Source organism: Lathyrus oleraceus, chromosome 5 (assembly GCF_024323335.1).
Source record: "Lathyrus oleraceus cultivar Zhongwan6 chromosome 5, CAAS_Psat_ZW6_1.0, whole genome shotgun sequence".
In the NCBI taxonomy this organism is placed as follows: domain Eukaryota; kingdom Viridiplantae; phylum Streptophyta; class Magnoliopsida; order Fabales; family Fabaceae; genus Lathyrus; species Lathyrus oleraceus.
The window spans coordinates 494,549,571-494,573,904 of NC_066583.1; the positions used below are offsets into that span (position 1 = coordinate 494,549,571).

A 24,334-nucleotide genomic window follows, 5' to 3' on the forward strand; every position below is an offset into this window, starting at 1 on the left:
AATTAAGTAATTATGGTGGTAATTAACTTTATATATTAAAAGTAGATTTTATCACAAGTGTGAAAGATATAAAAGCATATTAGTGCATGTGAAATTATCATTAGAATTCAATGTATACATTAACTTATGCGATAAGTTATATATATATATATATATATCTATATATTATATATATATATATATATATATATCAAATTTAGCGCCATAAATTAATGTCTAATTCCGTTCATGTGATAATAGTAATTGATTGACATTTAAAATTCATTAAAATAGTAATTATGATATATTATTTAGATTTAGAATTCAAATTGTTAAAGTCAATGATGTTTTAGCTTTGAACCAATATTGATTCAACACAAACTTCTATTTTAAATATATTACTTACAAGTTTTTATTATTTTTTGATTTCCATGACTCTTAATGTAAATCTTTAGTAGCTTCCCCTAAATTTTAAGCCAATGTATTATCAATATGACTTGTAAATGGATATTTTTATAAGTTACGAAAAATTATATTATTAAAGTTAAAATCATTTTACTTATTTAAAAATTTAATTTTCTGGAAGGATATGCTTTTATGGCATTCCTAATATAAAGTGGAATTGTATTCAAAACTTAAAGTTATTTGATTTTAATAACAAAAAAGAGTATTTTGTCGAACTTAATGTAAGGAATACAAATAAATGTGATGAATTAAAATGATAAAATATAACTAACTACTAGGTGAAGAGTTAAAAGGATAACCAGTTATATATAAAAGTACGAAATATGTCAAATAATTTCACAAAACAACAATAAAGTTGATATAATTTTTGTATTTATGTTATTTATGTATTCATTTTACCACTTACATTGCATGAGTTTTATATATCTTTTATTAAAAAACAACTGAATGGAATGAATGTGATAAAATCCTCTTGGTAGAGGAACTATGTCTTGTGATACTCTCCCCTAAATCGGTTTGACAACATGCATCTATCCACCAAAATATCATGAGTGATAGTTGAACCATGTTAAAATTCCTTAGTAATATAAATAAGTCTTATGATGCTATCCCCTAAGTAGGATTTACAACAATCATCTACGCGCATATGTATCATTAAAAGAAGTAGGGCCACGTTAAAATCCTTCTAGTTAAAGGACTAAGTATTGTAAACTCTCCCCTAAATCAAATAGAATCTCTATGTGTTGGCATATATTTAAAATGAATTGGACCATATTAAACTCATTTGAAGAAAGAGGCTAACTCTTGTGATACTATCATTTAACAATGTTCGTGTTCGACTGTGATTTTCAACAAATCTACCTCTCGTGGAAAGACATATGGCTTTATTTAAACTGCACCAAAAACAAAAGGCATCAATTTTTGCATTATTCACCCCTAATATAGACCGTGTCTTATGATTAACAAGTTTACATTTCTATTAAAGAAGTTGGTATGGTACACTTTATAACTCATGCCAACAAAGAAACGGAGTATCCAAAACCCTACCAAAATATAAAAATGGCAACATAAAAACAACACTAATTTATAACAAATAAATAATAAAACCACTAAGAGATGAGGGAGATATATTAGTACCGGGATAAACATTAAGATTTACTTGAGAAATAGTAATTCCTATGTGATTATATATAGAACATTGAGAAATTTTCTCCATTAAATGGTCGTAGATTTCTAAGAAGATACAATTCTTCAGATATAAATTATATTCTTCGTACTCGTGAAAAAGCTCGAAATACCAAATGAATATCTCGTTAATTAAGAAAATATACAACTGGTAGTTCATCTCATAAAAGAAGAACCATTTATCTATAAACTACAATATGTGATATCATAGAGATACTACAATGTAAATTGTTTTTGACAACAACAACAAAGCTTTTAGAGATCAGACTGGTACATTCTCTTTGAAAAAAAAATCAACTAGTAAAGAGAATTCTTCTCAAGAGAAATTATAAACCTCATCGTGTTGGCTTCGACACAATAAACACACTTATAAGAAGCTAAAATATTTCTTTGTCAATCGGGCATGAACATACCAATTAGAAATACACAGCTCATACAAATCTCGCTCCTAGGTGCTGGTGGACCAAAATAATTTCATTAAGAATTTAACCCTTAATAACCACTTATTTTAGGGCTTTGGACAGACATGAGGGTTAAGGATATGATCATGACCTCAAACAAAACTAGCCTAGATTTCAAATATGGACCCTGCAACTCGTTACACGGGTCAAACATGCCATTTAGACTGGGATAACTATTTCTAAAGAATATCACCCTTAAGAACCTCATGCTTAGGGGATGTGGATATGAATGAAGAGAAAATAATCTCGGGTCACTCATGGACTATGTTAAATAAAAATCTATATCGATCAATCTATCATTATATTTTTTCGAAGTATAAAATATGAACAAGTTCAACTTATAAATCGACACACTATGGACAACTATTTTAAATACCTTTTAATCTAAATCTTAATTTCACTAAACCTTCGACATGTCCACAGTTAAATGACGTCTCTCTATTTTGAACAAGAACAATAAGTTATATATGCCACATATTATAACAGATCTCTGAAAGTAAAATCATATTTTCAAGTACGGGTCGAGTATGAAACCATCATAATATAATTTTTTTACTATATATTAACCATTGCAAAATATAATTTAAAATATATAATAATAAAATATTTTTGTTCGTATAACTAAAATATATAATTGAATGGTATAAGTTATCAATGGCAGATTCATAATTTTTTAATAATCGGGGCAGTAAAATAGTTCCAATATGAACATTTATAAAGAATTAATAAGCATATAACAAATAGTAAGGTATTTAATTTTTAATATAAGACACAATTTGCTTCACTTTGCATGTTTAACGTTAAGAGATTGATAAAAATAATTTTAAATAAAAGTTTATTACTTTAAATTTCAATATATCTTTTTTATTTATATAATAAAATATTTTTAATAAAAATAATAATTTGATATAAGGAGACAACTACTGTTTTTTTGTGTGAAAGTAAAATCAAAATTATAAGTCATTTAAAGAGTTATTTTTTATGTGGAGGATTAGATTCGATATTGTCATATACATATCAAATAGATTATGTTAGCAAACTTTTTTTTGTCTATATAAAATACATGATATAATTAGATCTTCTCGTGTTTTATACCGTTCATTCATCTTATATTTGTATTTATCTTATCCTAAACCATCAACTAACCCTGAATAATTTGTAATCAATATTTTGGAATTATATCTCTTTTACTATATATAAATTATTATAATAGCAAATTTAAATATGCTAATTTAGATATATGCGACAAGCATAATTTTGTTATTCCGTAGTTTTATGTACACTTTGGTTGAAGATTTTTTTGTGTCATTCATTATTTCCATTACTTAAATTAAAAATTAATAATTGTATTTGGATAAACAAAATTAAATATTTGAAGATTTTTAGAACATATAGGTTGTATTCGACGAGTTCTTACTCACTCCTTGGGTGTCTTTTTTTTCTTGTGACCAACACATATAACATACTTTTTATGAAGAGAAATCTAATTTAGAATATTGATTAGATAGTTCAACACTATTTTTGGGGAACAACCAAACTACATTTTCCTATATAATTCATTTTCTCAATTATAATATTTCAATAAAAAGACGGGAGAATCATACTTGTTCAAAATGGGTTTGTTATCTTGTTATAGCATTCTCTTAATGAGTATGATTATGTTGCACTCGTGTTTTGCCATAGAGGTTACTTATGATTCAAAAGCTCTAATTATCAATGGAGAAAGACGTCTTATTTTTTCAGGTGCAATCCATTATCCAAGAAGCACTGTGGAGATGTGGCCCAACCTTATTTAAAAGGCCAAAGATGGTGGCCTTGATGCCATTGAAACTTATATATTTTGGGATCGTCACGAACCTGTTCAACGTGAATATAATTTCTCAGGAAATTTGGATTTTGTCAAATTTTTCAAGCTTATCCAAGAAGCTGGACTATATGCCATTATGAGGATTGGTCCTTATGCATGTGCGGAATGGAACTACGGAGGATTCCCATTGTGGCTTCACAATATTCCTGGGATCGAGCTAAGAACAAATAATGAGGTTTACAAGAAAGAAATGCAGATTTTCACCACAAAGATCGTGAATGTGGCAAAAGAAGCAAATCTGTTTGCATCACAAGGAGGTCCCATTGTTCTAGCTCAAATTGAGAATGAATATGGAGATATCATGTGGAATTACAAAGATGCCGGGAAGGAATACGTTAAATGGTGTGCTCAAATGGCTCTAGCACAAAATATTGGGGTTCCATGGATCATGTGTCAGCAAGGTGATGCTCCCCAACCTATCATCAATACTTGCAATGGATACTACTGTCATAATTTTAAACCTAATAACCCAAAAAGTCCTAAAATGTTCACTGAAAATTGGATTGGTTGGTTCCAAAAATGGGGTGAAAGGGTTCCCCATAGAAGTGCTGAAGATTCAGCTTTCTCAGTTGCACGCTTTTTCCAAAATGGAGGTGTATTAAACAATTACTACATGTACCATGGAGGAACCAACTTTGGCCGCACATCAGGTGGACCATATATAACAACATCTTATGACTATGATGCACCGATTGATGAGTATGGGAATTTGAATCAACCAAAATGGGGACATCTTAAGCAACTTCATGCAGCAATTAAATTGGGTGAAAATGTTCTTACAAATTATATATCAGTAAATGACAAGGATCTTGGCAATGGAATCACACTTACAACATACGCAAATTCCACAGGCGCAAGATTTTGTTTCCTGAGCAATAATGACACTAACAAAGATGCAAATATTGACTTACAAAATGATGGTAAATACTTTGTTCCTTCCTGGTCCGTCACCATTCTTGATGGATGCAACAAAGAAATTTTCAATACGGCAAAAGTTAATAGTCAGACCTCAATAATGGTGAAAAAGAGTGGTGATAATAGTTCTAATGAACTCACTTGGGAATGGAAAATGGAGCCAAAGAAAGACACCATGAATGGAAAGGGAAATATTAAAGCACATCAGCTCTTGGAGCAGAAGGAACTAACCTTGGATGCTAGTGACTATTTATGGTACATGACTAGTGTTGATATCAATGACACTTCAATTTGGAGCAATGCAACTCTCAGTGTGAACACTATGGGGCATACACTTCATGGTTATGTTAATAGGAGGTATATAGGATACCAATTTAGCCAATGGGGAAATAAATTCACTTATGAAAAGAAAGTTTCTTTGAAGAATGGAACAAACATTATAACTTTGCTTAGTGCCACTGTCGGGCTTGCAAACTATGGTGCATGGTTTGACGAGATAAAAACAGGCATATCAGGTGGCCCTGTTCAATTGATTGGAAAAAATAATGTTACTATGGATTTGTCAACCAACCTTTGGTCTTATAAGGTTGTTTGAATGGTGAGAGGAAACGTTTATATGATTCGCAACAACATCTCAGTGTATCATGGAACACTAATTCACCTCATATTCCTATTGGAAAACCTATGACTTGGTATAAGGCAGAGTTTAAAGCCCCTTTTGGAACAAACCCTATCGTGGTGGACTTCCAAGGCCTAGGTAAAGGACATGCTTGGGTGAATGGACATAGCATTGGTCGTTATTGGGCTTCTTGGGTTACAGCTACAAATGGATGCAGTGACACGTGCGATTATCGGGGAAAATATGTAAAGGAAAAGTGCAACACTAATTGTGGAAGTCCATCGCAAAGGTGGTATCATGTACCAAGATCATTCTTGAATGATGACATGAACATATTGGTTTTATTTGAGGAAATAGGTGGTAATCCTCAGAGTGTTCAGTTCCAAACTGTGACAACAGGAATTATTTGTGCTAATGTATATGAAGGCGCACAACTCGAACTATCATGCCAAAGTGGACAAGTAATTTCACAAATCCAATTTGCTAGCTTTGGGAATCCACAAGGCCAGTGTGGTTCTTTTAAGAAAGGGCCTTGGGAAGCTACAAATACCCAATCTGTTGTGGAAGCTGCATGCATAGGAAAAAGTAATTGTGGATTTATAGTTACAAAAGAAATGTTTAGTGTTCCACTTGGAGTAACAAATAGTACAGCTAAATTAGCGGTGCAGGTGACATGTTAAGCCAGAATTTTCTACAAGTTAATTTAAAAATTAAATGTCCAATTATCAAATTTTAAATAATATATTAAAAATTTCACATATCGTAAGTTAAAATCATTTTTCTTTAGTTTAAACGTTAATGTAAGTTGTGGTAACAATAAAAGTTATTTGAGCAACCACCCAATCTCTTTCAACATTTCTACCATGAAAAATTGTATCATTCTTACAGAGCAAAATGACCCGTATATTTGCAAACAAGATGTTATACCTCATGAACAACATTAGAGTTTGTTTAGTTTTTCATTGAAAATTAGTAAAATTATAGTGAAACAACTCAAAAACACATATAATCCGGGACGGAGTCAGAAATTTTAAACTGTGAGGACAATATATTATTATATGAATTTATTTCCATTTATTTTTAAAACATAAATATATATTATATTTTTTTTAATGAAATTTATATCTAAAAAAATATTTAATATATTATAAATCTTTTATTTTTGTAACTTCCTAAATTTTATTATAAAAATAATATTTTTTTTGTATGCATTTTTATAAGATCATAATATTAATATAAAATCCTATAAATCAATTTTTTAAAGGTTTAGGGAAAAAATATTTTGAAGTTATACAAAAAAAAATCGAATATATTTAGTATGCCATATTTTGATTTAATTATTTACAGTGAAAATAAAAAACTCACATTAATTTCAAAGAATATCCTAAACAAACATTCATATATTTTATAATTTTTAATAATATATCATAATAATAATATTATTTCAATTAATTAAAAATCTACTAAATATATATATATATATATATATATATATATATATATATATATATATATATATATATATATATATATATATATATATATATATATTATTGTTTTTTGAGAAACATAGTGGGGGCACATGCCCCCATACCAATGGATGTGCCTCCGTCCCTACATATAATTGCTTCAAAAAATTCATATTTAAAGCTTGTTATTACTTTCTAATAAAAAACTTGCACCACACATTTTATTTTTCTTTTAAACAATAAATCGTAGTTTTATGTGTCTTTTATTTCTTTCTCTTTTTTTAGGTATAAGTGTGTTTTGTAAGTCTTACATGTTTATCTTTATCCTGATATTTTCTTAGATCAAATTTTATATATTTATTAGGATAATTATTTTAATGAAATATTTTATCACAAGTGTGAAAGATATGAAAGCATATTAGTGCATGTGAAATTTATCATTAGAATTCAATGTATACATTAACTTATGCGATAAGTTATATATATATATATATATATATATATATATATATATATATATATATATATATATATATATATATATATATATATATATATTAATTAAGCGCCATAAATTAATGTCTAATTCCGTTCATGTGATAATAGTAATTGATTGACATTTAAAATTCATTAAAATAATAATTATGATACATTATTTAGATTTAGATTTCAAATTGTTAAAGGCAATGATGTTTTAGCTTTGAACCAATATTGATTCAACACAAACTTCTATTTTTAATATATTACTTACAAGTTTTTATTATTTTTTGATTTCCATGACTCTTAATATAAATCTTTAGTAGCTTCCCCTAAATTTTAAGCCAATGTATTATCAATATGACTTGTAAATGGATATTTTTATAAGTTACGAAAATTATATTATTAAAGTTAAAATCGTTTTACTTATTTAAAAATTTAATTTTCTGGAAGGATATGCTTTTATGGCATTCCTAATATAAAGTGGAATTGTATTCAAAACTTAAAGTTATTTGATTTTAATAACAAAAAGTGTATTTTGTCGAACTTAATGTAAGGAATACAAATAAATGTGATGAATTAAAATGATAAAATATAACTAAACTACTAGGTGAAGAGTTAAAAGGATAACCAGTTATATATAAAAGTACGAAATATGTCAAATAATTTCACAAAACAAACAATAAAGTTGATATAATTTTGTATTTATGTTATTTATGTATTCATTTTACCACTTACATTGCATGAGTTTTATATCTTTTATTAAAAAACAACATGAATGGAATGAATGTGATAAAATCCTCTTGGTAGAGGAACTATGTCTTGTGATACTCTCCCCTAAATCGGTTTGACAACATGCATCTATCCACCAAAATATCATGAGTGATAGTTGAACCATGTTAAAATTCCTTAGTAATATAAATAAGTCTTATGATGCTATCCCCTAAGTAGGATTTACAACAATCATCTACGCGCATATGTATCATTAAAAGAAGTAGGGCCCGTTAAAATCCTTCTAGTTAAAGGACTAAGTATTGTAAACTCTCCCCTAAATCAAATAGAATCTCTATGTGTTGGCATATATTTAAAATGAATTGGACCATATTAAACTCATTTGAAGAAAGAGGCTAACTCTTGTGATACTATCATTTAACAATGTTCGTGTTCGACTGTGATTTTCAACAAATCTACCTCTCGTGGAAAGACATATGGCTTTATTTAAACTGCACACAAAAACAAAAGGCATCAATTTTTGCATTATTCACCCCTAATATAGACCGTGTCTTATGATTAACAAGTTTACATTTCTATTAAAGAAGTTGGTATGGTACACTTTATAACTCATGCCAACAAAGAAACGGAGTATCCAAAACCCTACCAAAATATAAAAAATGGCAACATAAAAACAACACTAATTTATAACAAATAAATAAATAAAACCACTAAGAGATGAGGGAGATATATTAGTACCGGGATAAACATTAAGATTTACTTGAGAAATAGTAATTCCTATGTGATTATATATAGAACATTGAGAAATTTTCTCCATTAAATGGTCGTAGATTTCTAAGAAGATACAATTCTTCAGATATAAATTATATTCTTCGTACTCGTGAAAAAGCTCGAAATACCAAATGAATATCTCGTTAATTAAGAAAATATACAACTGGTAGTTCATCTGATAAAAGAAGAACCATTTATCTATAAACTACAATATGTGATATCATAGAGATACTACAATGTAAATTGTTTTTGACAACAACAACAAAGCTTTTAGAGATCAGACTGGTACATTCTCTTTGGAAAAAAAATCAACTAGTAAAGAGAATTCTTCTCAAGAGAAATTATAAACCTCATCGTGTTGGCTTCGACACAATAAACACACTTATAACAAGCAAAAATATTTCTTTGTCAATCGGGCATGAACACACCAATTAGAAATACACAGCTCATACAAATCAATCTCGCTCCTAGGTGCTGGTGGACCAAAATAATTTCATTAAGAATTTAACCCTTAATAACCACTTGCTTTAGGGCTTTGGACAGACATGAGGGTTAAGGATATGATCATGACCTCAAACAAAACTAGCCTAGATTTCAAATATGGACCCTGCAACTCGTTACACGGGTCAAACATGCCATTTAGACTGGGATAACTATTTCTAAAGCATATCACCCTTAAGAACCTCATGCTTAGGGGATGTGGATATGAATGAAGAGAAAATAATCTCGGGTCACTCATGGACTATGTTAAATAAAAATCTATATCGATCAATCTATCATTATCTCACATATTTTTCGAAGTATAAAATATGAACAAGTTCAACTTATAAATCGACACACTATGGACAACTATTTTAAATACCTTTTAATCTAAATCTTAATTTCACTAAACCTTCGACATGTCCACAGTTAAATGACGTCTCTCTATTTTGAACAAGAACAATAAGTTATATATGCCACATATTATAACAGATCTCTGAAAGTAAAATCATATTTTCAAGTACGGGTCGAGTATGAAACCATCATAATATAATTTTTTTACTATATATTAACCATTGCAAAATATATTTAAAATATATAATAATAAAATATTTTGTTGGTATAACTAAAATATATAATTGAATGGTATAAGTTATCAATGGCAGATTCATAATTTTTTAATAATCGGGGCAGTAAAATAGTTTCTAATATGAACATTTATAAAGAATTAATAAGCATATAACAAATAGTAAGGTATTTAATTTTTAATATAAGACACAATTTGCTTCACTTTGCATGTTTAACGTTAAGAGATTGATAAAAATAATTTTAAAAAAAAGTTTATTACTTTAAATTTCAATATATCTTTTTTATTTATATAATAAAATATTTTTAATAAAAATAATAATTTGATATAAGGAGACAACTACTGTTTTTTTGTGTGAAAGTAAAATCAAAATTATAAGTCATTTAAAGAGTTATTTTTATGTGGAGGATTAGATTCGATATTGTCATATACATATCAAATAGATTATGTTAGCAAACTTTTTTTTGTCTATATAAAATACATGATATAATTAGATCTTCTCGTGTTTATACCGTTCATTCATCTTATATTTGTATTTATCTTATCCTAAACCATCAACTAACCCTGAATAATTTGTAATCAATATTTTGGAATTATATCTCTTTTACTATATATAAATTATTATAATAGCAAATTTAAATATGCTAATTTAGATATATGCGACAAGCATAATTTTGTTATTCCGTAGTTTTATGTACACTTTGGTTGAAGATTTTTTTGTTTCATTCATTATTTCCATTACTTAAATTAAAATTAATAATTGTATTTGGATAAACAAAGTTAAATATTTGAAGATTTTTAGAACATATAGGTTGTATTTGACGAGTTCTTACTCACTCCTTGGGTGTCTTTTTTTCTTGTGACCAACACATATAACATACTTTTTATGAAGAGAAATCTAATTTAGAATATTGATTAGATAGTTCAACACTATTTTTGGGGAACAACCAAACTACATTTTCCTATATAATTCATTTTCTCAATTATAATATTTCAATAAAAAGACGGAAGAATCATACATGTTCAAAATGGGTTTGTTATCTTGTTATAGCATTCTCTTAATGAGTATGATTATGTTGCACTCGTGTTTTGCCATAGAGGTTACTTATGATTCAAAAGCTCTAATTATCAATGGAGAAAGACGTCTTATTTTTTCAGGTGCAATCCATTATCCAAGAAGCACTGTGGAGATGTGGCCCGACCTTATTCAAAAGGCCAAAGATGGTGGCCTTGATGCCATTGAAACTTATATATTTTGGGATCGTCACGAACCTGTTCAACGTGAATATAATTTCTCAGGAAATTTGGATTTTGTCAAATTTTTCAAGCTTATCCAAGAAGCTGGACTATATGCCATTATGAGGATTGGTCCTTATGCATGTGCGGAATGGAACTACGGAGGATTCCCATTGTGGCTTCACAATATTCCTGGGATCGAGCTAAGAACAAATAATGAGGTTTACAAGAAAGAAATGCAGATTTTCACCACAAAGATCGTGAATGTGGCAAAAGAAGCAAATCTGTTTGCATCACAAGGAGGTCCCATTGTTCTAGCTCAAATTGAGAATGAATATGGAGATATCATGTGGAATTACAAAGATGCCGGGAAGGAATACGTTAAATGGTGTGCTCAAATGGCTCTAGCACAAAATATTGGGGTTCCATGGATCATGTGTCAGCAAGGTGATGCTCCCCAACCTATCATCAATACTTGCAATGGATACTACTGTCATAATTTTAAACCTAATAACCCAAAAAGTCCTAAAATGTTCACTGAAAATTGGATTGGTTGGTTCCAAAAATGGGGTGAAAGGGTTCCCCATAGAAGTGCTGAAGATTCAGCTTTCTCAGTTGCACGCTTTTTCCAAAATGGAGGTGTATTAAACAATTACTACATGTACCATGGAGGAACCAACTTTGGCCGCACATCAGGTGGACCATATATAACAACATCTTATGACTATGATGCACCGATTGATGAGTATGGGAATTTGAATCAACCAAAATGGGGACATCTTAAGCAACTTCATGCAGCAATTAAATTGGGTGAAAATGTTCTTACAAATTATATATCAGTAAATGACAAGGATCTTGGCAATGGAATCACACTTACAACATACGCCAATTCCACAGGCGCAAGATTTTGTTTCCTGAGCAATAATGACACTAACAAAGATGCAAATATTGACTTACAAAATGATGGTAAATACTTTGTTCCTGCCTGGTCCGTCACCATTCTTGATGGATGCAACAAAGAAATTTTCAATACGGCAAAAGTTAATAGTCAGACCTCAATAATGGTGAAAAAGAGTGGTGATAATAGTTCTAATGAACTCACTTGGGAATGGAAAATGGAGCCAAAGAAAGACACCATGAATGGAAAGGGAAATATTAAAGCACATCAGCTCTTGGAGCAGAAGGAACTAACCTTGGATGCTAGTGACTATTTATGGTACATGACTAGTGTTGATATCAATGACACTTCAATTTGGAGCAATGCAACTCTCAGTGTGAACACTATGGGGCATACACTTCATGGTTATGTTAATAGGAGGTATATAGGATACCAATTTAGCCAATGGGGAAATAAATTCACTTATGAAAAGAAAGTTTCTTTGAAGAATGGAACAAACATTATAACTTTGCTTAGTGCCACTGTCGGGCTTGCAAACTATGGTGCATGGTTTGACGAGATAAAAACAGGCATATCAGGTGGCCCTGTTCAATTGATTGGAAAAAATAATGTTACTATGGATTTGTCAACCAACCTTTGGTCTTATAAGGTTGGTTTGAATGGTGAGAGGAAACGTTTATATGATTCGCAACAACATCTCAGTGTATCATGGAACACTAATTCACCTCATATTCCTATTGGAAAACCTATGACTTGGTATAAGGCAGAGTTTAAAGCCCCTTTTGGAACAAACCCTATCGTGGTGGACTTCCAAGGCCTAGGTAAAGGACATGCTTGGGTGAATGGACATAGCATTGGTCGTTATTGGGCTTCTTGGGTTACAGCTACAAATGGATGCAGTGACACGTGCGATTATCGGGGAAAATATGTAAAGGAAAAGTGCAACACTAATTGTGGAAGTCCATCGCAAAGGTGGTATCATGTACCAAGATCATTCTTGAATGATGACATGAACATATTGGTTTTATTTGAGGAAATAGGTGGTAATCCTCAGAGTGTTCAGTTCCAAACTGTGACAACAGGAATTATTTGTGCTAATGTATATGAAGGCGCACAACTCGAACTATCATGCCAAAGTGGACAAGTAATTTCACAAATCCAATTTGCTAGCTTTGGGAATCCACAAGGCCAGTGTGGTTCTTTTAAGAAAGGGCCTTGGGAAGCTACAAATACCCAATCTGTTGTGGAAGCTGCATGCATAGGAAAAAGTAATTGTGGATTTATAGTTACAAAAGAAATGTTTAGTGTTCCACTTGGAGTAACAAATAGTACAGCTAAATTAGCGGTGCAGGTGACATGTTAAGCCAGAATTTTCTACAAGTTAATTTAAAAATTAAATGTCCAATTATCAAATTTTAAATAATATATTAAAAATTTCACATATCGTAAGTTAAAATCATTTTTCTTTAGTTTAAACGTTAATGTAAGTTGTGGTAACAATAAAAGTTATTTGAGCAACCACCCAATCTCTTTCAACATTTCTACCATGAAAAATTGTATCATTCTTACAGAGCAAAATGACCCGTATATTTGCAAACAAGATGTTATACCTCATGAACAACATTATAGTTTGTTTAGTTTTTCATTGAAAATTAGTAAAATTATAGTGAAACAACTCAAAAACACATATAATCCGGGACGGAGTCAGAAATTTTAAACTGTGAGGACAATATATTATTATATGAATTTATTTCCATTTATTTTTAAAACATAAATATATATTATATTTTTTAATGAAATTTATATCTAAAAAATATTTAATATATTATAAATCTTTTATTTTTGTAACTTCCTAAATTTTATTATAAAAAATAATATTTTTTTTGTATGCATTTTTTATAAGATCATAATATTAATATAAAATCCTATAAATCAATTTTTTAAAGGTTTAGGGAAAAAATATTTTGAAGTTATACAAAAAAAAATCGAATATATTTAGTATGCCATATTTTGATTTAATTATTTACAGTGAAAATAAAAAAACTCACATTAATTTCAAAGAATATCCTAAACAAACATTCATATATTTTATAATTTTTATAATATATTCATAATAATATATTATTTCAATTAATTTAAAATCTACTAATATATATATATATATATATAATATATATATATATATATATATATATATATATATATATATATATATATATATATATATATATATATATATATATATATATATAATTTGTTTTTGAGAAACATAGTGGGGGCACATGCCCCCATACCAATGGATGTGCCTCCGTCCCTACATATAATTGCTTCAAAAAATTCATATTTAAAGCTTGTTATTACTTTCTAATAAAAAACTTGCACCACACATTTTATTTTTCTTTTAAACAATAAATCGTAGTTTTATGTGTCTTTTATTTCTTTCTCTTTTTTTAGGTATAAGTGTGTTTTGTAAGTCTTACATGTTTATCTTTATCCTGATATTTTCTTAGATCAAATTTTATATATTATTAGGATAATTATTTTTATGAAATATTTTATCACAAGTGTGAAAGATATGAAAGCATATTAGTGCATGTGAAATTTATCATTAGAATTCAATGTATACATTAACTTATGCGATAAGTTATATATATATATATATATATATATATATATATATATATATATATATATATATATATATATATATATATATATATATATATATATATATATATATATATATATATATATATATATATATATTAAATTAAGCGCCATAAATAATGTCTAATTCCGTTCATGTGATAATAGTAATTGATTGACATTTAAAATTCATTAAAATAATAATTATGATACATTATTTAGATTTAGATTTCAAATTGTTAAAGGCAATGATGTTTTAGCTTTGAACCAATATTGATTCAACACAAACTTCTATTTTTAATATATTACTTACAAGTTTTTATTATTTTTTGATTTCCATGACTCTTAATATAAATCTTTAGTAGCTTCCCCTAAATTTTAAGCCAATGTATTATCAATATGACTTGTAAATGGATATTTTTATAAGTTACGAAAAATTATATTATTAAAGTTAAAATCGTTTTACTTATTTAAAAATTTAATTTTCTGGAAGGATATGCTTTTATGGCATTCCTAATATAAAGTGGAATTGTATTCAAAACTTAAAGTTATTTGATTTTAATAACAAAAAAGAGTATTTTGTCGAACTTAATGTAAGGAATACAAATAAATGTGATGAATTAAAATGATAAAATATAACTAAACTACTAGGTGAAGAGTTAAAAGGATAACCAGTTATATATAAAAGTACGAAATATGTCAAATAATTTCACAAAACAAACAATAAAGTTGATATAATTTTGTATTTATGTTATTTATGTATTCATTTTACCACTTACATTGCATGAGTTTTATATCTTTTATTAAAAAACCAACTGAATGGAATGAATGTGATAAAATCCTCTTGGTAGAGGAACTATGTCTTGTGATACTCTCCCCTAAATCGGTTTGACAACATGCATCTATCCACCAAAATATCATGAGTGATAGTTGAACCATGTTAAAATTCCTTAGTAATATAAATAAGTCTTATGATGCTATCCCCTAAGTAGGATTTACAACAATCATCTACGCGCATATGTATCATTAAAAGAAGTAGGGCCACGTTAAAATCCTTCTAGTTAAAGGACTAAGTATTGTAAACTCTCCCCTAAATCAAATAGAATCTCTATGTGTTGGCATATATTTAAAATGAATTGGACCATATTAAACTCATTTGAAGAAAGAGGCTAACTCTTGTGATACTATCATTTAACAATGTTCGTGTTCGACTGTGATTTTCAACAAATCTACCTCTCGTGGAAAGACATATGGCTTTATTTAAACTGTCACCAAAAACAAAAGGCATCAATTTTTGCATTATTCACCCCTAATATAGACCGTGTCTTATGATTAACAAGTTTACATTTCTATTAAAGAAGTTGGTATGGTACACTTTATAACTCATGCCAACAAAGAAACGGAGTATCCAAAACCCTACCAAAATATAAAAAATGGCAACATAAAAACAACACTAATTTATAACAAATAAATAAATAAAACCACTAAGAGATGAGGGAGATATATTAGTACCGGGATAAACATTAAGATTTACTTGAGAAATAGTAATTCCTATGTGATTATATATAGAACATTGAGAAATTTTCTCCATTAAATGGTCGTAGATTTCTAAGAAGATACAATTCTTCAGATATAAATTATATTCTTCGTACTCGTGAAAAAGCTCGAAATACCAAATGAATATCTCGTTAATTAAGAAAATATACAACTGGTAGTTCATCTCATAAAAGAAGAACCATTTATCTATAAACTACAATATGTGATATCATAGAGATACTACAATGTAAATTGTTTTTGACAACAACAACAAAGCTTTTAGAGATCAGACTGGTACATTCTCTTTGAAAAAAAATCAACTAGTAAAGAGAATTCTTCTCAAGAGAAATTATAAACCTCATCGTGTTGGCTTCGACACAATAAACACACTTATAAGAAGCTAAAATATTTCTTTGTCAATCGGGCATGAACATACCAATTAGAAATACACAGCTCATACAAATCTCGCTCCTAGGTGCTGGTGGACCAAAATAATTTCATTAAGAATTTAACCCTTAATAACCACTTACTTTAGGGCTTTGGACAGACATGAGGGTTAAGGATATGATCATGACCTCAAACAAAACTAGCCTAGATTTCAAATATGGACCCTGCAATTCGTTACACGGGTCAAACATGCCATTTAGACTGGGATAACTATTTCTAAAGCATATCACCCTTAAGAACCTCATGCTTAGGGGATGTGGATATGAATGAAGAGAAAATAATCTCGGGTCACTCATGGACTATGTTAAATAAAAATCTATATCGATCAATCTATCATTATCTCAACACGTATTTTTTCGAAGTATAAAATATGAACAAGTTCAACTTATAAATCGACACACTATGGACAACTATTTTAAATACCTTTTAATCTAAACCTTAATTTCACTAAACCTTCGACATGTCCACAGTTAAATGACGTCTCTCTATTTTGAACAAGAACAATAAGTTATATATGCCACATATTATAACAGATCTCTGAAAGTAAAATCATATTTTCAAGTACGGGTCGAGTATGAAACCATCATAATATAATTTTTTTACTATATATTAACCATTGCAAAATATAATTTAAAATATATAATAATAAAATATTTTTGTTCGTAGAACTAAAATATATAATTGAATGGTATAAGTTATCAATGGCAGATTCATAATTTTTTAATAATCGGGGCAGTAAAATAGTTTCTAATATGAACATTTATAAAGAATTAATAAGCATGTAACAAATAGTAAGGTATTTAATTTTTAATATAAGACACAATTTGCTTCACTTTGCATGTTTAACGTTAAGAGATTGATAAAAATAATTTTAAAAAAAAGTTTATTACTTTAAATTTCAATATATCTTTTTTATTTATATAATAAAATATTTTTAATAAAAATAATAATTTGATATAAGGAGACAACTACTGTTTTTTTGTGTGAAAGTAAAATCAAAATTATAAGTCATTTAAAGAGTTACTCCCTCCGTTTCTTTTTAAGTGTCGTTTTAGAAGATTTTTTTTGTTCCTATTTAAGTGTCGTTTTGATGTTTTAATGTTACAATTTGTCAATTATACCCTTACTATTTAAATAACTCAACTTTATATTTTCCATAAATTTTTCTTTCTTAATATATATAATAACTCACTCCACATTTTCCATAAAATTCTCTTTCTTAATACGTACTCTCATTCCCATACATAACTCCCATTCCTATTCAAAGTATTGGCTGGTCAATAAAAATTAAATTCAAATGATAGCTTCCAATGTTACATAGAAAAATGTATTAGCATTAAATTTGTCAAAGGAACAAATTACCAATTGAAGACTTAAAATTCTATAAAAAGGATCAGTAGCATTGTTTAAATTATCAAGTGCAAAACAAAGAGCTCTTGTGGAAACAACAAAAGACTCCATGGATGTTCAAAAAAAGAAAGAGTGGAAGACTCATTGGAGCAAGAAGAAGGAGAAATAGTGGAAGACTCTTTTGACAAGATACAAGAACAAGATGACAACGAAGATGAAGTATTATCAAGAGTTGTATTGGATTTTGATTTAAAGAAGAGGCAGATTATGAATTTGATTTGAACAAATTTCCTGAAGAAGAAGAAGAAGAAAACAGAAAAGAATCTTCCCACCATGTTGAGTTTCGACCTGTGATAAAAAAGATGATGATAAAAAAACTTCTTCCAAAATTTTATTGAAAATATTTGTGAACTAAGTATGGAGTATCTATTTTAGATTTGGCTTAAGTGCATAAGGTATAGGAGTTGTTATTTAAGAAGTCATTGTTATTGTTTTTTTTATTTACTCCTTGTTATTGCTTAATAAGTATGGAGAAGAATTCCTTGTTATTGCTTTTTTTATTGATACAATTTAGGAACTGCATTTCTTACGTTCATTCTTATTGTATTTTTTTTATTGAATTCCTATATTTGCTAAAGTTTTGGAACTTAATTGTTACGTGCAGGAACATTATTTTTTATGGCTAAAGTTTAGGAATAAAAAAAAAAAAAAACTCTATTTGAAATTTTCAAATGTGACTACATCCCAATTACAATAAGTATTACTCCATGTTTAAGTAATTTTTGACTTCTTGTACTAATATTGGATCACACTTAATTTGAATTGGTAGTTGTCCTACTCTTTCAAGCCTTTCCTTATTTACATGAGGAATTTTTATTTATTGGAACCTTTTTTTTTCATGATCTCTATCATGCATAGTTGCAATGATACAAATATACGATTGGACTTAATTGAAGGAAAATTTTCAAATGACTTCACCACTGCACTGATAAGTTCATCAATAGTTTTCGGTGCTTCCTTGTATTGCAATTATTGTATAGCCGAGAAAAAACCAAGGTCTAAGATATTCAAATCTGGAGAGTTTGCAGGCTGACACATTAAACGAATATCAAACCCATCCTTGGTGGCAGCTTCACGGAATAAAGGATCATCATGGTTTATATGCGTCCTTGCGTTATCCTGCTGGATAAATATTGTTGACTCAAATTCATCTCTTGGCCATTTTTCTCTTTATAGCGGGTAGAACTTTGTCAATAAGGAATGATCTTACCACATCTCTATTTACCGTAGTTATTGCTTTTGTTACCATTGTTCCCGCAACTCTGTTAATACTTGACCTTATAGCCGGTTCATGGGTAACAAACGGAAAAACAAACACCAATTTACCCGAAAAAGTTTCCTTTTCTTCTGAGTCAAATCGTGGTCGAGTTTGAGCAACTAAGAACATAACTTTGGCAATGAAATTTTTGCTCTTACATGTCCGATATGGCTCATCTTCATCTGGGAGCAAATAATACTTCTCGGATTTTTTAGTCATATAAAACATTTTTCATCAATATGAATAATATTGTGCATGCTCTTAAACATTGGATCATGTGGTGTACCTTCAAGCATTGATAAACAAAATTCCAGCCTAGATATTTTGTTTTCTTCTTTCAACAGTGGTTTTATGGCATTTGAATTACACCGTATAGCCCCTGATTTTATAAGCCTGAACACCGATGTTGGATTGGGTTTCAACGCAAAAGCTAAAGATCGAATGTTTGTTCTTTGACTGAAAGGAAGTTCACGAATTTGATTCTCATCAATTGAAATTCTCTTACGTCCACAATTTTTTGTCTTCCTATGAGAGACATCACGTGTTTCACTTTCTTTTGCTCTTTTCCAAAACGTTGAACAGTTCTTAGAGGAACCGAATTTGATGAAGCCACCTCATTTGTAGCTCCTTTACGTAATTTTCCATCAACGCTTTTTTGTAGTAGCTCATGATAAATATACATGCGTTCTTCATTGCTTAAGATTCTTAATCTCTTTTTTCTCTAGGTTCTGCTTCAACATTTTCTGCAATATACACTGTAAATTTTTAAAAAAACAAAACGATTACTAGAACAAGCAAAACTTAGATTTGAATTACGCCACAATATGATTCCACCATTATTTTACATAAAAACATGAGATAAAAACATGAGATAAATTATAGGAATTAAAAGTAACCAAACACACATGAAATTAAAAAATATACCTGTGTCATTGTTTGTTTCAACCTCCTCTTGTAAGTTATCTTCACAGGACTCATCAATATTATTGGTTGCTTCAAACTCCTCTTCTAAGTTATCTTCATCAAACTCATATAACTCAAATATATGTTGGTTTGTTAATGATGTTTCTGTATCACTATCTAAATCCATATTTTATGAGTTGTAAATATTTTGAACTTATAATATGAAACCATACTATATGTACTACTGGTTTAATTTTTCGGTGGGAAACTTAAGTTTTATTAAAATAATTGGAGGGAATATTTTTTCCTTTAGCCATTCATTGAAACAATAAGCAATAAGTTTTCCTTTAGCCATTAATGAAAATGCAAGCAGTACGTATTCCTATAGCAAGCAATATTAATTCCAAAAATTTAGGAGTAGTTGAAAAATGCAACGGAAGAGAGAGAGAGTTATGTGGAGAAAATTATGGAATTAGTTATTTGAAGTAAATAATTTAATGAGTACTTATATTAATGAATTTTATTTAGAAAGAGAAAGTATATGGTGGATTAAAATGAGGGTACAATGGGAAAAAAATTATAACAATTCATTTATCTTGGTTGGAGAGCTTTATGCTAAAACGACACTTAAAAAGAAACGGAGGGAGTATTTTTTATGTGGAGGATTAGATTCGATATTGTCATATACATATCAAATAGATTATGTTAGCAAACTTTTTTTTGTCTATATAAAATACATGATATAATTAGATCTTCTCGTGTTTTATACCGTTCATTCATCTTATATTTGTATTTATCTTATCCTAAACCATCAACTAACCCTGAATAATTTGTAATCAATATTTTGGAATTATATCTCTTTTACTATATATAAATTATTATAATAGCAAATTTAAATATGCTAATTTAGATATATGCGACAAGCATAATTTTGTTATTCCGTAGTTTTATGTACACTTTGGTTGAAGATTTTTTTGTTTCATTCATTATTTCCATTACTTAAATTAAAAATTAATAATTGTATATGGATAAACAAAGTTAAATATTTGAAGATATTTAGAACATATAGGTTGTATTTGACGAGTTCTTACTCACTCCTTGGGTGTCTTTTTTTTCTTGTGACCAACACATATAACATACTTTTTATGAAGGGAAATCTAATTTAGAATATTGATTAGATAGTTCAACACTATTTTTGGGGAACAACCAAACTACATTTTCCTATATAATTCATTTTCTCAATTATAATATTTCAATAAAAAGACGGAAGAATCATACATGTTCAAAATGGGTTTGTTATCTTGTTATAGCATTCTCTTAATGAGTATGATTATGTTGCACTCGTGTTTTGCCATAGAGGTTACTTATGATTCAAAAGCTCTAATTATCAATGGAGAAAGACGTCTTATTTTTTCAGGTGCAATCCATTATCCAAGAAGCACTGTGGAGATGTGGCCCGACCTTATTCAAAAGGCCAAAGATGGTGGCCTTGATGCCATTGAAACTTATATATTTTGGGATCGTCACGAACCTGTTCAACGTGAATATAATTTCTCAGGAAATTTGGATTTTGTCAAATTTTTCAAGCTTATCCAAGAAGCTGGACTAAATGCCATTATGAGGATTGGTCCTTATGCATGTGCGGAATGGAACTACGGAGGATTCCCATTGTGGCTTCACAATATTCCTGGGATCGAGCTAAGAACAAATAATGAGGTTTACAAGAAAGAAATGCAGATTTTCACCACAAAGATCGTGAATGTGGCAAAAGAAGCAAATCTGTTTGCATCACAAGGAGGTCCCATTGTTCTAGCTCAAATTGAGAATGAATATGGAGATATCATGTGGAATTACAAAGATGCCGGGAAGGAATACGTTAAATGGTGTGCTCAAATGGCTCTAGCACAAAATATTGGGGTTCCATGGATCATGTGTCAGCAAGGTGATGCTCCCCAACCTATCATCAATACTTGCAATGGATACTACTGTCATAATTTTAAACCTAATAACCCAAAAAGTCCTAAAATGTTCACTGAAAATTGGATTGGTTGGTTCCAAAAATGGGGTGAAAGGGTTCCCCATAGAAGTGCTGAAGATTCAGCTTTCTCAGTTGCACGCTTTTTCCAAAATGGAGGTGTATTAAACAATTACTACATGTACCATGGAGGAACCAACTTTGGCCGCACATCAGGTGGACCATATATAACAACATCTTATGACTATGATGCACCGATTGATGAGTATGGGAATTTGAATCAACCAAAATGGGGACATCTTAAGCAACTTCATACAGCAATTAAATTGGGTGAAAATGTTCTTACAAATTATATATCAGTAAATGACAAGGATCTTGGCAATGGAATCACACTTACAACATACGCCAATTCCACAGGCGCAAGATTTTGTTTCCTGAGCAATAATGACACTAACAAAGATGCAAATATTGACTTACAAAATGATGGTAAATACTTTGTTCCTGCCTGGTCCGTCACCATTCTTGATGGATGCAACAAAGAAATTTTCAATACGGCAAAAGTTAATAGTCAGACCTCAATAATGGTGAAAAAGAGTGGTGATAATAGTTCTAATGAACTCACTTGGGAATGGAAAATGGAGCCAAAGAAAGACACCATGAATGGAAAGGGAAATATTAAAGCACATCAGCTCTTGGAGCAGAAGGAACTAACCTTGGATGCTAGTGACTATTTATGGTACATGACTAGTGTTGATATCAATGACACTTCAATTTGGAGCAATGCAACTCTCAGTGTGAACACTATGGGGCATACACTTCATGGTTATGTTAATAGGAGGTATATAGGATACCAATTTAGCCAATGGGGAAATAAATTCACTTATGAAAAGAAAGTTTCTTTGAAGAATGGAACAAACATTATAACTTTGCTTAGTGCCACTGTCGGGCTTGCAAACTATGGTGCATGGTTTGACGAGATAAAAACAGGCATATCAGGTGGCCCTGTTCAATTGATTGGAAAAAATAATGTTACTATGGATTTGTCAACCAACCTTTGGTCTTATAAGGTTGGTTTGAATGGTGAGAGGAAACGTTTATATGATTCGCAACAACATCTCAGTGTATCATGGAACACTAGATCACCTCATATTCCTATTGGAAAACCTATGACTTGGTATAAGGCAGAGTTTAAAGCCCCTTTTGGAACAAACCCTATCGTGGTGGACTTCCAAGGCCTAGGTAAAGGACATGCTTGGGTGAATGGACATAGCATTGGTCGTTATTGGGCTTCTTGGGTTACAGCTACAAATGGATGCAGTGACACGTGCGATTATCGGGGAAAATATGTAAAGGAAAAGTGCAACACTAATTGTGGAAGTCCATCGCAAAGGTGGTATCATGTACCAAGATCATTCTTGAATGATGACATGAACATATTGGTTTTATTTGAGGAAATAGGTGGTAATCCTCAGAGTGTTCAGTTCCAAACTGTGACAACAGGAATTATTTGTGCTAATGTATATGAAGGCGCACAACTCGAACTATCATGCCAAAGTGGACAAGTAATTTCACAAATCCAATTTGCTAGCTTTGGGAATCCACAAGGCCAGTGTGGTTCTTTTAAGAAAGGGCCTTGGGAAGCTACAAATACCCAATCTGTTGTGGAAGCTGCATGCATAGGAAAAAGTAATTGTGGATTTATAGTTACAAAAGAAATGTTTAGTGTTCCACTTGGAGTAACAAATAGTACAGCTAAATTAGCGGTGCAGGTGACATGTTAAGCCAGAATTTTCTACAAGTTAATTTAAAAATTAAATGTCCAATTATCAAATTTTAAATAATATATTAAAAATTTCACATATCGTAAGTTAAAATCATTTTTCTTTAGTTTAAACGTTAATGTAAGTTGTGGTAACAATAAAAGTTATTTGAGCAACCACCCAATCTCTTTCAACATTTCTACCATGAAAAATTGTATCATTCTTACAGAGCAAAATGACCCGTATATTTGCAAACAAG

The 24,334-nt window shown here is 29.7% G+C and overlaps 2 protein-coding genes and 1 pseudogene across 2 annotated transcripts; all 3 read left to right on the top strand.

Annotated features, from left to right (window-relative positions):
* The first annotated feature begins 3,703 nt into the window (after positions 1-3,703).
* On the top strand, positions 3,704-6,171 carry LOC127081518 (beta-galactosidase 7-like; annotated as a pseudogene).
* A 4,884-nt stretch (positions 6,172-11,055) lies between these two features.
* Positions 11,056-13,503, top strand: LOC127085682 (beta-galactosidase-like). Its single transcript, XM_051026180.1, has one exon. The coding sequence runs from the start codon at positions 11,068-11,070 to the stop codon at positions 13,501-13,503; it is 2,436 nt and encodes an 811-aa protein (XP_050882137.1). The 5' UTR covers positions 11,056-11,067.
* Positions 13,504-21,640: 8,137 nt separating this feature from the next.
* On the top strand, positions 21,641-24,096 carry LOC127085683 (beta-galactosidase-like). The gene has a single exon (XM_051026181.1). The coding sequence runs from the start codon at positions 21,661-21,663 to the stop codon at positions 24,094-24,096; it is 2,436 nt and encodes an 811-aa protein (XP_050882138.1). The 5' UTR covers positions 21,641-21,660.
* Positions 24,097-24,334: the final 238 nt, after the last annotated feature.